The 13,426-nt window shown below is 39.2% G+C and overlaps 1 protein-coding gene across 3 annotated transcripts in view; it reads right to left on the bottom strand.

Moving 5' to 3' along the window:
- Positions 1-6,166: 6,166 nt before the first annotated feature.
- The window catches only part of Vsp37A (Vacuolar protein sorting 37A), a 12,539-nt gene continuing 5,279 nt past the window's right edge, over positions 6,167-13,426 (bottom strand). For all 3 annotated transcript variants that reach the window (XM_086971397.1, XM_086971398.1, XM_022846098.2), the window contains 5 exons: positions 12,669-12,743; positions 11,897-12,088; positions 8,459-8,750; positions 7,866-8,085; positions 6,167-6,957 (listed from right to left, as the gene is read on the bottom strand). In XM_086971397.1, the coding sequence (XP_086827523.1) occupies positions 6,833-6,957; positions 7,866-8,085; positions 8,459-8,750; positions 11,897-12,088; positions 12,669-12,743 (904 nt within the window). In that variant the 3' untranslated portion in view covers positions 6,167-6,832. The remainder of the gene's footprint in view (positions 6,958-7,865; positions 8,086-8,458; positions 8,751-11,896; positions 12,089-12,668; positions 12,744-13,426) is intronic.

The raw sequence follows: 13,426 nt of genomic DNA, 5'->3' as shown, positions 1-13,426 counted from the left end.
CGAACGAGTGAGCCAAATGACATTTAATAAATAGTACAATATTCGTTTCGACATTTAAACAGGTACTTTTTAATAAGGCTCTATTTAGAGGGACCGATGAAACAGAGCAACACCGAGTAAGTATTTCTCCATAAAAGGACAAATAAATGCATATTGGTCCGATGAGACCAACGCGATTTGGTCGAAGAACATTATGAATCTAGTTGAAGTTTTGCCACTGAGATAGAGAATAGTATGTTGTGGAAAATACACCTTAAATAATTGTAAGTTATTTTTGCGTAATATACTAAGCTTGGAGAGGCTATGGGTTCGTGGAAGGTTTATCTGAACAGCACCAAAAGGCATGCAGACATTTATAAGCGTACTCTATTAAAATCAGAAAGGAAACTTTTGTTTGTTACGCCTAAATGCGTGCTTAAGGGCTTTTCGAGAAAGCTCATAAAATTATGTGAATCATATCGCAATCGGCGAAAAAAAAACGAAAAAATCATTCAAAACTGAACACACCTCGTCACTTAGTCTTGAAAAAGGATAGAGATATTACCGCTATGGCCAAAACGAGGCATGTTATTCGACAAGTACAGAAACAATTTTTTTTTTGTTATTCTTAATGTTTGTACAGTCTAATGCTGGGCGTTATTAAGCCTATTCCGATGAATACGTCAGCTATATATGAACTTTACGATCTCTTTCATTGGGGACATTTGGAGATATTTCGATTGTAGGGGTTGAAACAATTGCCGTCTGTCAATTATAGTTTTATAGACTGTTCTAAACTCGTAAATGTTTAATGCGATGTTTATTTGTGGCGTCCGTTTCCTGTTTAACAACAAGCCAATACGCAATTTGTTTTACACTATTATCATTTTGATCATTTTTTCATCGGGTTTTGTTCGATAACGTACATTTCGAGTCAAAATTATCAACACTCGCTCGAGACGCGCTGTTCCAAAGCTTCTTGGATTTTTGATAAATAAAGTTGGAAACGTGAGCAGCGATATAATGCAGAGTTAAATTGGTCAGTGCTTGTAATTGAATATGAATACACTAGTAGACGTATTTAGGACACAAGCCGTATCTAAGAAGGCCGTCCTTCATGTGGTCATAACACTAACACTTGGGTCAGTTATACGATTTTGCCTTTCTAATAGAGAAAGTGTGTTAATATACCTGGACTACTTGAATATACGGTAGATAACCTATCAAACTATATCACTTGAAACGTACATATCCTAGGTTTTATCCATTTAACAACATTGTAATGTTGAACAGAGTTTTCGCTTTTCTTACATGTTATTATACGAGAATTGTACTTACTTCTAAAAAGCGACCTTTTCTTCCGCGAAGCTTGCTATATGTAAAAGCTAAAGCTTAAACACTCTCTATATATACTCAGATTTCGTATCCGGCTTTGCTGTATAGAAATTTACAATGCTATTTTAGCAGCTCACTTATCTAGAAACGTTTACATTAATAGACAACTGAATATTAGAAGACTTCCATTACCTTGCATACTAATGTTTGTAAGCCAGAACTGACGCCAACTACATAGGACACCGTCATTTGACATCGAGGATCGTCGATGATGACAACAATTAAATGTTGGCAAACCATAAAGTAGTAACAGGGCTGTAAAGAGTACTGCTATACCTATGACTCATTGCACCGTTTAGTAAGGAGGAAGTTAGGAGTAAAGCTCGGCCCGACCTGGGCCAGACGTTCCTTTGGCGTTAATTTAGTAGTATTACACTGGTCCCTTCATATTTATCACATTGCATCGAACAACTGAAAGTACTTGTTGGTTCTGGAAAACCTAAAACAGTTGTACGTGTCTAAGAACGTACGAGTGCCTTGGGTAGTGGAAAACCAATGCTTCCCCGTAAAAAATATACTTGTATTTCGGGTTGTCATTGTTCCCTACGAGGTCGAAGTGAAAAGCGCGTATATCTCAGGAGGTCAGCGTAGCACGTTCGTATGTCGTTCGCGCAGACAAACCATACGTCGTCGACAAGCCACGTGTCAACTCAGGTCAAGGTCCCCCAGCCTTTCTGTTGATGTGCCCGTAGTTAGTGATATTTCCATGGCGATACAAAAGCCTGTCGTACAACAATGTTCATGCTGCTCGTATTCGTTACGGATAATAGGTAACGATTTTTAAGCTAACCAACTTCCATGAAATTACTTTTAACTAATACGTGTATTTGACTTGACCAATTTTGTGCGCAGAATAAATTTGAAAACATGCTTCAGCGTTGTGCGGTTCGGCACTCCAGGAGCTGCATAAGCTTGCATTTAACCAGCAGATGGAGCTCATTCTACTCGTTTCGTGATACCTTCTGAGCGCAGAATTCATAGTTAACCAGTGCTAGGCAGGGGGCCAGGCTGAAGACTTTTCAGGAAAAACCGGATACCATCAGTGCGCTGTGAAGGGCTAGCCGCGCAGGGGTCTGGCTGAACACAGCATGGCTAGTGGCGATGTCCCAATGTTACAGAGAGGACACCCCAGATTACTAAGGCAAGCAACAAAAAGAACCGAGCTTAGGCGATTGATTGAAGAATAACGACGTGTCAGTGGGTGGCGGCCAACTTCTGTACGGTCTTCAACATCATTTTAAGCATAATGTGTATATGAAGAAGGTGCCAAAATAATACTCGGTCGTAGGTATATTCGTTACTCAGCGGAACACTCGCTACGCTGTTCTTTTGCCTCGCATAACCGTATGTGCCTCGTTAACCCAACTACGACGTTTTTCGCTGTATAGAGTAGGAGAAAACCTTGTAACTAGGAGTAGGGTGCCCAGGCGCTCAGGCTTTCTGGGATCCACCCATCAGTGTGCACAGATCCGCCTTCACAAACGCATGGTATTGCCAATCCATTAGATTACTTCTACTGTTCGTAACCCCACGCCTGGCAAAGCGACAGACTTGATAGTTGCCTTCGATTTTTTGTACGCGACACCTCTGCAGCAGCTGTTTTCATTATTACGCTAGTAGTTATGATTCTTTTTATGGGGATCTGCTCTGTTTGCAGCTAACCTGCAAGATACTGTCAACATGCAGCATTCTGTGGACGTCCCGAGTTCGTCGCACCATTGACGAAAGCTCTAATGCAACAAGGAATTGCTTAAGGCATATCTGTTTTTGGCGCTGCGACTGATAACTCCGCAGAAATTAGATAACTAAGCCCTCTTTAGCCCTGATTGAGCTAGTTCTAAATTTGGTCTTATTATAACGGTAACGGCTAAGATGAATTTCAGTTTCTATTCAGCTCATGCAAGTAAACAACCGCGCACTACTCTTTCTACTGGAACTAAAAATCCTTCAATACAAACTTGAAATAGCGCTAACAATGTCAGCGATATATGTTTCGCTTGCTTATTATGCATGCAATCCAATGAAATCAATGAACACGGGCTCACCCCCAATGATACCGAAGTTTGTAGACACCTTAATCATGACGGTGAAGTTTGAGGCGCGCGGAAAAGGGCAGGAATTGCATCGAAAGCACCTACAATTGTCTTCCAAATCGACACTGGCCCTTAGAGATGAATGGGGAGTGATTTCAGAGTGTCTGGGCCCTGTACGTTTTGCTGCGTTTAGAACATTCTGTCTCGATGCAGGATCATGGCTACAGATCGCTGTTGGGGGGTAAGCCGTGTTCAATATGGTGTTCATATGTAGTCACTGTACTTTTGTCATGCTTCCCCTATAAGGACTTTTGACTTCGGGGTTAATTTTAAAGCTTGAAAGCTCTCAAACGAAAACAAAAATTTAGATCTATGCTAGCAACAAAGAAAGAAACTGTCGTAATCTACAAACAGACTTCTTGCAGTTGGAACGTATGTCTATGCAAACAGATGCTTTGCGATCATACGTTCAACTGCTAATTAAGCCTTTGACTTTTTATTTCGATGGCTCTATTAGTTAATGAACGTAGAAATTTTAGCCCTAACAAAACAAAAATACTTGACCACCTCTGAATGTGACACTGTGTTTGCCCCGATACGGAAGCAGCTGTCTGGTACCACGGAACAGCTCTCTATTATCAGTGAGAATACTAACAATAGTTCTGAACTCAAAACTAGTTTAAGGATCCTTTAACTTAGTCTATAAACCAAAGATATCTAGTTACATCTTAGCACTTTACAGTAATACAAATAACAACGCCTTATTTTTCTGAAGAGGGAATCTTTGTCTTTGACAAAACCTACGCCACGTCCGTATTGTTGCTAAATGATGTGTAAACTTTAAACAAGCCCCGAAGATCAGCTATGCAGGTTGCAAATATCTTTTAATGTCTTTTTTCTGATAAGATGCAGTAGACTTAGGTTGGTACCTGCACTAAATATAATTAGCAAATTATCTAGTAGTGAATATTTATTCAGCGACCTAAGATCTCATTTCGACACTCCAGAAATTATACATATATACATTGAATAGGAACATTCAAACTGTTTTATATATTACTACGGTAGTGTCAAAATGGAGCAATGATATAACAGCAATAGCAAATAAATCTGCTTATCTATTCTCTGCCTCGCGACTTGTCTTTTATGTCTGTACAAGATGATCTAGCCATATTAAATATCGAAGTTTGGGAATGCGTGGACATGTGTTAGACATCTGTACTGTTCTGAAAACTGGTGTGTGTTGTCGATGAGAAAAATAATCTAGGGAAGATACATAGCGGAAAAATGTAACCGGGGCTAACAATAAAACTTAAATTGACCGAAGGTGGTATTCTACTATCACGCAAGTTGAGTAGCCTCCTCGTCTATATGGAAAAAAATCAAATCCTTTTGTGCCAGTCGTGACTGATCCATGTATATGTACAGGCTCAAATGAAGCTTTGCAGAGTGATACTTACACGACACGCAATGAGAGTAAGATAAACCAGATCACGTCTTTTACATCACCTCAATCGATCACGCGAGATACGACAGTAAACTACGTTCATTCTTTTAGTGTTCAGATCTTCTGTATCCCTATTAAGTAGAAAGCGTACCGATTTAGACTTTTAGGTAACTGTTGTAAATTGTTGAAGTTAATCGAATGTTGACAATATCTCGATTTGCGGGTAGAGTTTCCATACGTTTACCGTATCGCCTTAACATGTAACTTCATTCAATTACAGAATTTGTTATTCTATTGGACATTCGTCTGCTCTCAAATAGCGCCGGCTGATTTCTCTGTGCTTCTAGCAATAGTACAAACGAACGATCAAAAAAGGATGTACGTCCAGCCGTGGCAGTGTACACTAAGCAGGGACCTGTTTGTGCAAATCACCGTCTTAGACAGAATGCGAACCACTACCGAAGGCTGGAGAGATGTGTTTGCTCTTGTTTTGGACTTAGTAGTAATGCATGTAAATCACCAGGTAATGAACACGGTCGATAGCTACTGCCTGTCGTACGCTATTTTGTGTAGTCAGTACTCTATAGAGCGTATTAAAAGAACCGAAACGGATAGGTAGGCAATGAAGAAAAAGCTGTAAGTAAGCTACATTTGAAGATCAAAAGAATCAGGTCGTCTATTCAATCACATGACGAAGTCCATTGTCGCAAATATCTCTTTCAATGCCCTTTATTTAATACTATGCTATAGAGTTGGGTTGGTATCCAGACTCAGACCAATCGTGACGAAATATTCAAGCTGTGCTCGGCCCACGTGGTCTAAATATGCTCCCACCATCGCATCGAGTCGTTCTCATTTTTTAGGTTTTTATTTGACACTTTTTTCTTTTTTCTTCTTTTTTATAGACAAGTCCTCAGAATTACTTCTTTCAGACACGGCATCAAAGACCTGTCTTCAGTTAGAGGTCTAAACGGGGTAGGCTTTATTTGGGGTATTCTATGAGATGGCAAGGCAACCATACAAACAGCTATTGGCCTTGATAATATCAATTCCTCATATTTCTGATTATTACTTTGAGATGATCATTTTTGGTTAAAACATGAATCAGTGTGGGAGCATGTTTGTTTGTTATGGTTAGCACGGTAACACACTTCGCATAAGGCACCCAGATCATGTCGCCCCCAGCGACTTGCCATGTATTATTATACTAACACGATGCTTAACATATAATGGCGTGCTTTCTCCGATATTCGGCTATAACTTGAATTTAAATCGGCTTCACCTTATTCATGCATAATAAACAGTCAGAAAATCACATTCATACAAAGCTTTCTTCTTCTCTTGTATATATATTTACACAGGTTGCGTAGTTATGTGTCATTGGCGGAACTTGATCCTCGGTGTTTTTTAACTAAGGGCTTAGCCGTCCAGACCCCCGCGTAGGCAATATTATATATATATATATATAGAACAGCTCTTGTTTTTACTGAGTCGCGTTCGATGGTGACAACGATGCCGTTCACAATGGTGCTCCGGCCTCGGTGTTATACTTTTAGCTGCTGATCATCTGCCTCTATTGTTTATATTACAAAAATATGTACAGACGCTTTGTATATTATCGTCGCTCTCTGCAGTAGCTAACTTATTGGTTTCTCTTCGTAAACGATTCGCATACTTCTAGAAAGAAGATTATTAGGCATCTTCATGATCATGACGCCGCCCTTCGTCACCAACGGTTTCTTAATAGATGTCTCTATTTCTATAATAGGAAATGGTTTTGCCTAAATGTATCTCTGACACTTTTCTTTTACACTATCTAGCGCACCCGTAGATATCCAGAGATGGTGATGATTCAAGATCTACTGGAGCTTTAATCTTCCCCTTTTCCAGTTACCTGCTTTTGCGCAAATACATGTGAATATTTATCATCATCATCATCTAAGAATTACGTTAATAGCAATAGCTGGCTTGTTACGATTTAAAACCCGGCCCTATGCAGAGCTTCTAACTGGAGCTGAAGTCGTTCCGCCTTGGCGCTTCGTTCGTGACTTAGCGTCCGAGTCTTCATGAAGCGTTTCAAGAATTCGTCAACGCTGAGCTCCTCTGTAAAGCATAACAATGGAGCGTGGGTCGTTAGGTTACCCGCCATAGTGGACTAATGCCAACTCGTTAACAAAAAGGAATAACATACATGGGTAACAGGGAAAAGTTGCTACGTTTTACTTACTACAGTAATTATAAATGAGGATAGCTATAATGATAAGAAAAAACAAAGCAAAACGTTTGCCCCTTAGATCTTGAATTACACAATTACACTACAAACATATATGGCTATATATAGGCTCCGAGTAGCCGCTTTTTCGAGATTAGGAAGATTTATAAAGTCACGGATTTAGAACGTCTTGAACCAGTTCAGATCTTAACGTTCACAGTGCTCAACTTTCTCAACATGGAGTGTGTATTTAGCATTTATGTAGCATTTAATTTTTATTTTATTTCAATAAATTAAAAAGCCACAGTTAGGTTTCGCACAGGTTATACTCCTAAAAGCGATCAACTTTTAACGTGAGGTTTTGATAGTATTTATTAGCCGATAATAAATTTAGCTGATACATCATGAATCGTTCATGAAATGACTATTGAAGACATAGAAACATTCAATTATCCACGAGCATTTGCATCGAAATAAATCTTACAACTAACTTTATCGTCTACGTCTTATCGGTATAGTAGACTGCTTATTATTCCTTTCCGTCACTGTTTCAGGTTAACACCTACCGTTGGGTTAACGTTTATACCTAATCAGTCTAACCACACTGATGACAGGAAAGCTAATAACAAAGAAAACGATTGCGGACCTACATGGTCACTATAGATTCGTCATCTTCGATACGATTTCACTAGTTGACGAGGCCAAAGAGACCTCTGAGCCGGAAGCCATCGGACAGCCGAAGATCGGTTAAAGATAACAAAAACCACAAAAATGTCATTCTCGTTACTGAACTACTTACTGTTTAAAAACTGCTGCGCGATTTCGTCACTCTCTTTTTCAGCCTCCCGAGCACCCTTGGCGAGTTCGTTTTTAATTGTCTCTGGAGCATAGGATCGCTCGAGCAGATGAAACTTCTGCTGCCGCGCATCAAACTCATTTCTGTGTTGAGTCAACTCCTCGTAGAGCGATAGTACCTCACCTCGTTTCTTGTCCAAGTCATTCTTTACTGATAGATTTGTCTGCAATTCAAAATATGAAATTTGAAATAATTTCTAAAATAATAGTAAAAAAATCTAATTGGCTTGTCACAGAATTGATCGCGAAACTGGGTGGGCTTCAAAGATCCAAAAAATTAGGCTTTAGTGGAAGTATGTGGAATTATGTACACTTGACAGCAGAGGTTTGACCGTGAACAAGTTAAGTAAAAATGCAATGCAGTATTTAATTTTATCGCCGTTCTCGCTACGTTGTTTGTTCTAGTCCGACTGAGTCTAAATAAGGTGAACCCTTTGGTTTGACGATCTAAACGTTTTTCTTCCTTGCGAAAACTTACTCGCGAAAATCTTGACGCGTCACATATGTTTAAAAACGTACTACGATACAACTACTTACTTTGGCCACTGCTTCGTTGGACTCGATGAGATGTCGAATAGCTTCCTTCCGCTCACAAACATGCGGTAGATCCTCGGCGAACTCTTTGATCTTCAACTCGTCGGATGACCAGTCTCGAAGGTCATCAATCGAAAGGGCGTTTACCTGTGCGTAGATTGAACTTGAACGCAAATGGACGCCACCAGACGAATTGCCTGAAGGAAGGCTACCGTTCATATACATCGTCGTCTTTGGTCTTGCGCCAGATGCGGTGATGCTCCCGACAGCTGGAGACAACGAAGCAGGCTCTGGCCTGAAAGGGTGAATTCGCATAAAAGTTTGTTGACGTATTAAACAAAAAAAGAAAAACCAAGTATATACATACGATTATAAACAAATGGATAGTTCGTTAAAGACTCTGCCTGGCCATTCTTTGATTGCTAAGCTTGGCAGAGGACAGAAAGAGAGCATGGAAATGCTAGCAGGCCTTTGCTCTTGGTTCCGTGAACAATCCATGTACAAGACTATTCATAGTGATGTACACATGAGTGTTGTCTACTATAGACATATGAGTAAAAAAAGGATTTCGATTAAGAAAATTGATAGGACTTTAATGAAATAAGTTGAACATTAATAGACTACGATACTAACAAGTTATGGATGTAGCAATAACGTAATTTAATCCAAGAACTTAAAAAGATCATTTTTATACCGACAAAGATGCCGAATCGACGCATGTATGTTTAGGATTGTCAACTCTAAACGAATCAATAGCTGTCCTACATGCCTAGCGAGTATTTAAGTCAAGCTTGTTAACAAAGCCGCACACTCTACCACCAAAAAGAGCGCCTATATAGGTCATCCGACCGCTCTGCTAAAGTAAGCAATTTTAATCATGATAGTTTTGCTAAAGTTGTAGCATAGCCGACAAATATCTTTAGCGCTTACAGCCAGTTTTTTTCTATTTACGATCGCTAACCAGCAAAAATTGGCCCTTTTTTCTTCCTAAATACCCAGGCAGGGTCACTTTAGCCGATAATTACGAATCTTTGCGTTCGTTGAAAAAACTGGTATTCTCATAAAACAATTCACAACAATATTCGTTCACCGAGAATGCGTTAGGCTCAAAAATAATGTTTTCAGCCGGTAGCCTTCCATTTAGCCGATTGCCAGGGCTAACTTTTGTGCCCGATAGTTTGTGTCCGTTGAGCTTTGCTTCAGGCGGATTCCGAGCAGAAACCGAAACAGAGTGTTTCTATGCCCGGTACGTACTGCTCTGTTTAACAGGCAAGCGAGTTAACATTGCATCAGTACGGAGACTACTCTGTGATTGATTGAAAAACACAAACGTCTTATTATCATATGCTCTATGTCCCGTTATCAGTGTAACAACACTATAGCCATCCATTAGCTTGAAGAACAGCTAACATATAATCAACATTATATGTGGCCAGAAGTTTTTTTATAAACCATATCTATATACGCGTGTTTGGCATAATCGAACATCCGTGCAAGGCTATACGACATCCGTGTGACTAAATAGGGAATGTTTATTATAAGTGCAAGACAAGCTTTAAACCTTTTCCAGAAGAAAGAATTTCTACGGGAATTCGACAGCGATCTGAGATATAAAATCGATAGCGGCCTTGATGCTGGAGAGAGAACTGCTTCTCTTATAAAAAAAAAAAAGTTAGTGATGACCTAAAAAAGCCAAAGTGACACGCACTCGAAGCTTGCTACCAATTCTACGGAGTAGTTCCCAAACAGCGTCCGGAGCCAAAGTCGTGATAGTGACGAATCGTACTCGAGGACGCTTCGAGCGTCCGCCAAAGGCTAAAACGAGCACAGATGCAGGATGGGACGCAATGACACGAACATACCCTCCATCGCAAACAGCAAAAGATAATTTTTCTTGTAGCGTGAACAGGAATCATCGGGATCACACATTGGCCTACTGCACAGGATATAAAACGCTCGTTGTTTGAATATTAAGTAAGAAACAAGGAAAACAGTAAGATAGATGGAAGGCTTTTAGGCATTTTCGTTGAAGTAGAGACTTCCTCCGTAAAGCGAGCAAAGTCAGCTATTAAATTAGCCTAAATTTTGCCACTTGTACCCCGCGCGGCTAGCAGTTGCACTAAATTGTGATAAGAGCACATCAGGTTGACGACATTTGGCAAGAGGTTTCGGAGAGGTGTATGTACGAATGCGTATCGATCAAAGCCCAATTTTTCAACCCTTTTTTTACCATTTCCAAACAGTGATGATTACATATAGTGCCAATTCAATGACCTAAATACATCCATATAGATTCAACGCAGACAGCAGGAGCGGTGAATATTAGGATTGCACTGAGCAACAAGTAAATAGATTACTAATATGAAGAAGGTCCTTGACCTAACCCTTAATATATGAATATCATCTTAATGTGGTTTATATATATATATATATATATATATATATTTTCTTTTTTTTTATATATATTACATATTTATATAGATTAAAAACATCTAAATTTATTAAAATTTAATTGTGAAATAAATTTATATTACCTCTCATAAATTTTTTAAATTGTTATGTTATATCTTATTTGTTATCAATTTGTGCAGTGATCATCATAAGTGGCAGGGCAATGTTGATCGTCATTCTGGCATCGTGGTCAGACAACTCGGGATGCAACAAATGAATGACTCTACAATTATTTTACGTCAGTTCTACAATGGAGCCCAATAGACAAAAGCTATCTAGTTTGCCTATTTATTTCACTAATCGCTACTGTTGTCATGACAACGACACATTGTTGCGACAACGTCTCTAAACTAACTGGGGAGGATATAAACGTTTCGTGGACAGTATGCAAGCTAGTTTAACGGCGGAAACAATTCAGATCGTACTAAGTGGACATTATTTTCAACGAGTTTGTTCATAGATTGCGAAGTTGGATTGAGAGATACTTGATTCTAAAGATGTTTAGGTGCAAAATTCGTATTGCTTGCTACCGGCTCGAAAATTAAAATTGGTACATATAATGTAGTATATGCAGTACATGTGACAAGTACTCGAGAGTAAACGCGACCGGTGTCATGCAGATACTGCTCATATTAAAAGCAAGCCCAGTACGGAGACAGGTAATTCAACCCACCTTCAAAGGCGCTAATACAGATACCTAACACGACCAGGCACATTCGGCATCATCGAAACTGATCTTGTTGTCCGTATGTTACAAGCCATTTTATTCCACCGGTCAAAACAGTACATTATGCTAAAACGAGCACTATTAAAATAGTAAAGCCGAAATCAATTTATTTTTAAATTATGCGTCAATTAGCGTTTGCTAACACGACTCATGCTAGGAGGTTAATCAATTCAGTCGTGTGTCAAGCTAGCAGCTACAAAAAGTAAACATGTCGTTCTATACTTATACATTTCTGACGGAAAGAAAATTAAATGTGTACTAACCGTTTAAGTAGCGGTCTGGTGATAAAATCAGAAAGGACTTGCTGAATTATGTCAGGTAAGGAAGCGTGAATTGAGAAAGCTGTCAAATCAGCCAGTCCACAAACTGTAGAAGTATCGTCCAATAGGGGATGTTCTGCCGCAGGTCGAACTGACAGCGTTGGCCCTTCGAAGGGAAAATTCGGTGGCAAATTACTGTACTCAAGAAAAATCCAATAACAGTTAAATGTTGTTAATTCATTCACTGACTGGAAATAACAATGACATCGTTATTGATCTGCGACCTATTCTGACTTTATTATTCCTAGCCCTTAAGGATTCAATAGTAGCTTAGTCCTCGTTAGCCATAAAGGGATAACTACTGTTTCAACGACGTTTTCATTTTGTGGTCGTTTTTTACCTAACGCAAAAGCAGTACAGTCCGTAAAATCTTTCGTTAGTAAGTCATGAAAATAAACGCCACTAGCTGTCCTATTAAAATTCTGTCATTCCACGGTTAATCAACCCAATATGCTAACAGCAATGCAATTTATTACATATTGACGTTAGCCATTTTCTCCAAATTGTCGAAAATTTTTTTTTTTTTTTCATACAGAGAGAGTTGTCGAAGCCAGTTTAACTTAACTAGTCGTTAACCTATTCTAACTAAATTGATAACAAGTCACCAAAGCATTCCTATCAAGACATCTTTCGATGCCTACGCAGATCTTCTCAAGCGAACCGTATAGGCTACCAAAACTAAATCATTGTCTACCTTCACCCTTTTTTTACCTACATGAATAGCTGATACTCGATCCCGGCACAGCTGAAAGCTAAGGTGAACTCCGACTCAGGGACACGTTCCTGAATGCTGTAAGAATACAGATGTGTTCCACATCACGCACACACATAATATATAGAGAGTGTTAATAAAGGCTAATGTTTGTGTTTATCATTTTGTCTGCGGGACAAGTCAGTGTTTGGTGCGCGATGGACAAAAACTTGAAACTGCCGGTTGTGCTCAATGTCACGCTAAAGAGAGTGCGCAAATGGAAACGTCTCATTAATTTACTTATATTAGTTCAGTACAGATATGTTAGTACAAGCGCAGCACTGACTTAAAGCTGATATCCGTACAACAAAACTTGTTGGAAATCTTCGTCATAAAAATAACTCCTATGTATAAATCGGAATAGTGTGAAATCATTAAGCCCCTAATTGTTGCGCTTAACCTTACGTGCGGCGAGCAAAATTTCAACGAATATTATCTGTTAATAATATACGGAAAGGAAGACACGTAAACACGAACAAGTCGAACGGTGACACTGGAAATGCTTACGACGGCCGAAAGTCGCAAATGTTATAGATGCTAACTAATCCTATTTGTTTTATAATATTGCCGAGTGAAGAAAATAAAGTAACTATAGCTGCAAGCGAGCATAAATTCCCGTGTCAATAGGCTTAAGTCAGATCACTTGTGTTATATAATATATAACGTCGCTGTTATGCAGCAATCGAAAGTAAGGAATGACTGTACCTAATTGTCGACGTTAT

The sequence above is a fragment of the Varroa jacobsoni genome, unplaced genomic scaffold (assembly GCF_002532875.2).
Source record: "Varroa jacobsoni isolate VJ856 unplaced genomic scaffold, vjacob_1.0 scaffold_1210, whole genome shotgun sequence".
NCBI classification, from domain to species: Eukaryota; Metazoa; Arthropoda; class Arachnida; order Mesostigmata; family Varroidae; genus Varroa; species Varroa jacobsoni.
The sequence above is the reverse complement of the archived record's forward strand: the minus strand, read 5'-3'. Positions and strand labels throughout refer to the sequence as shown.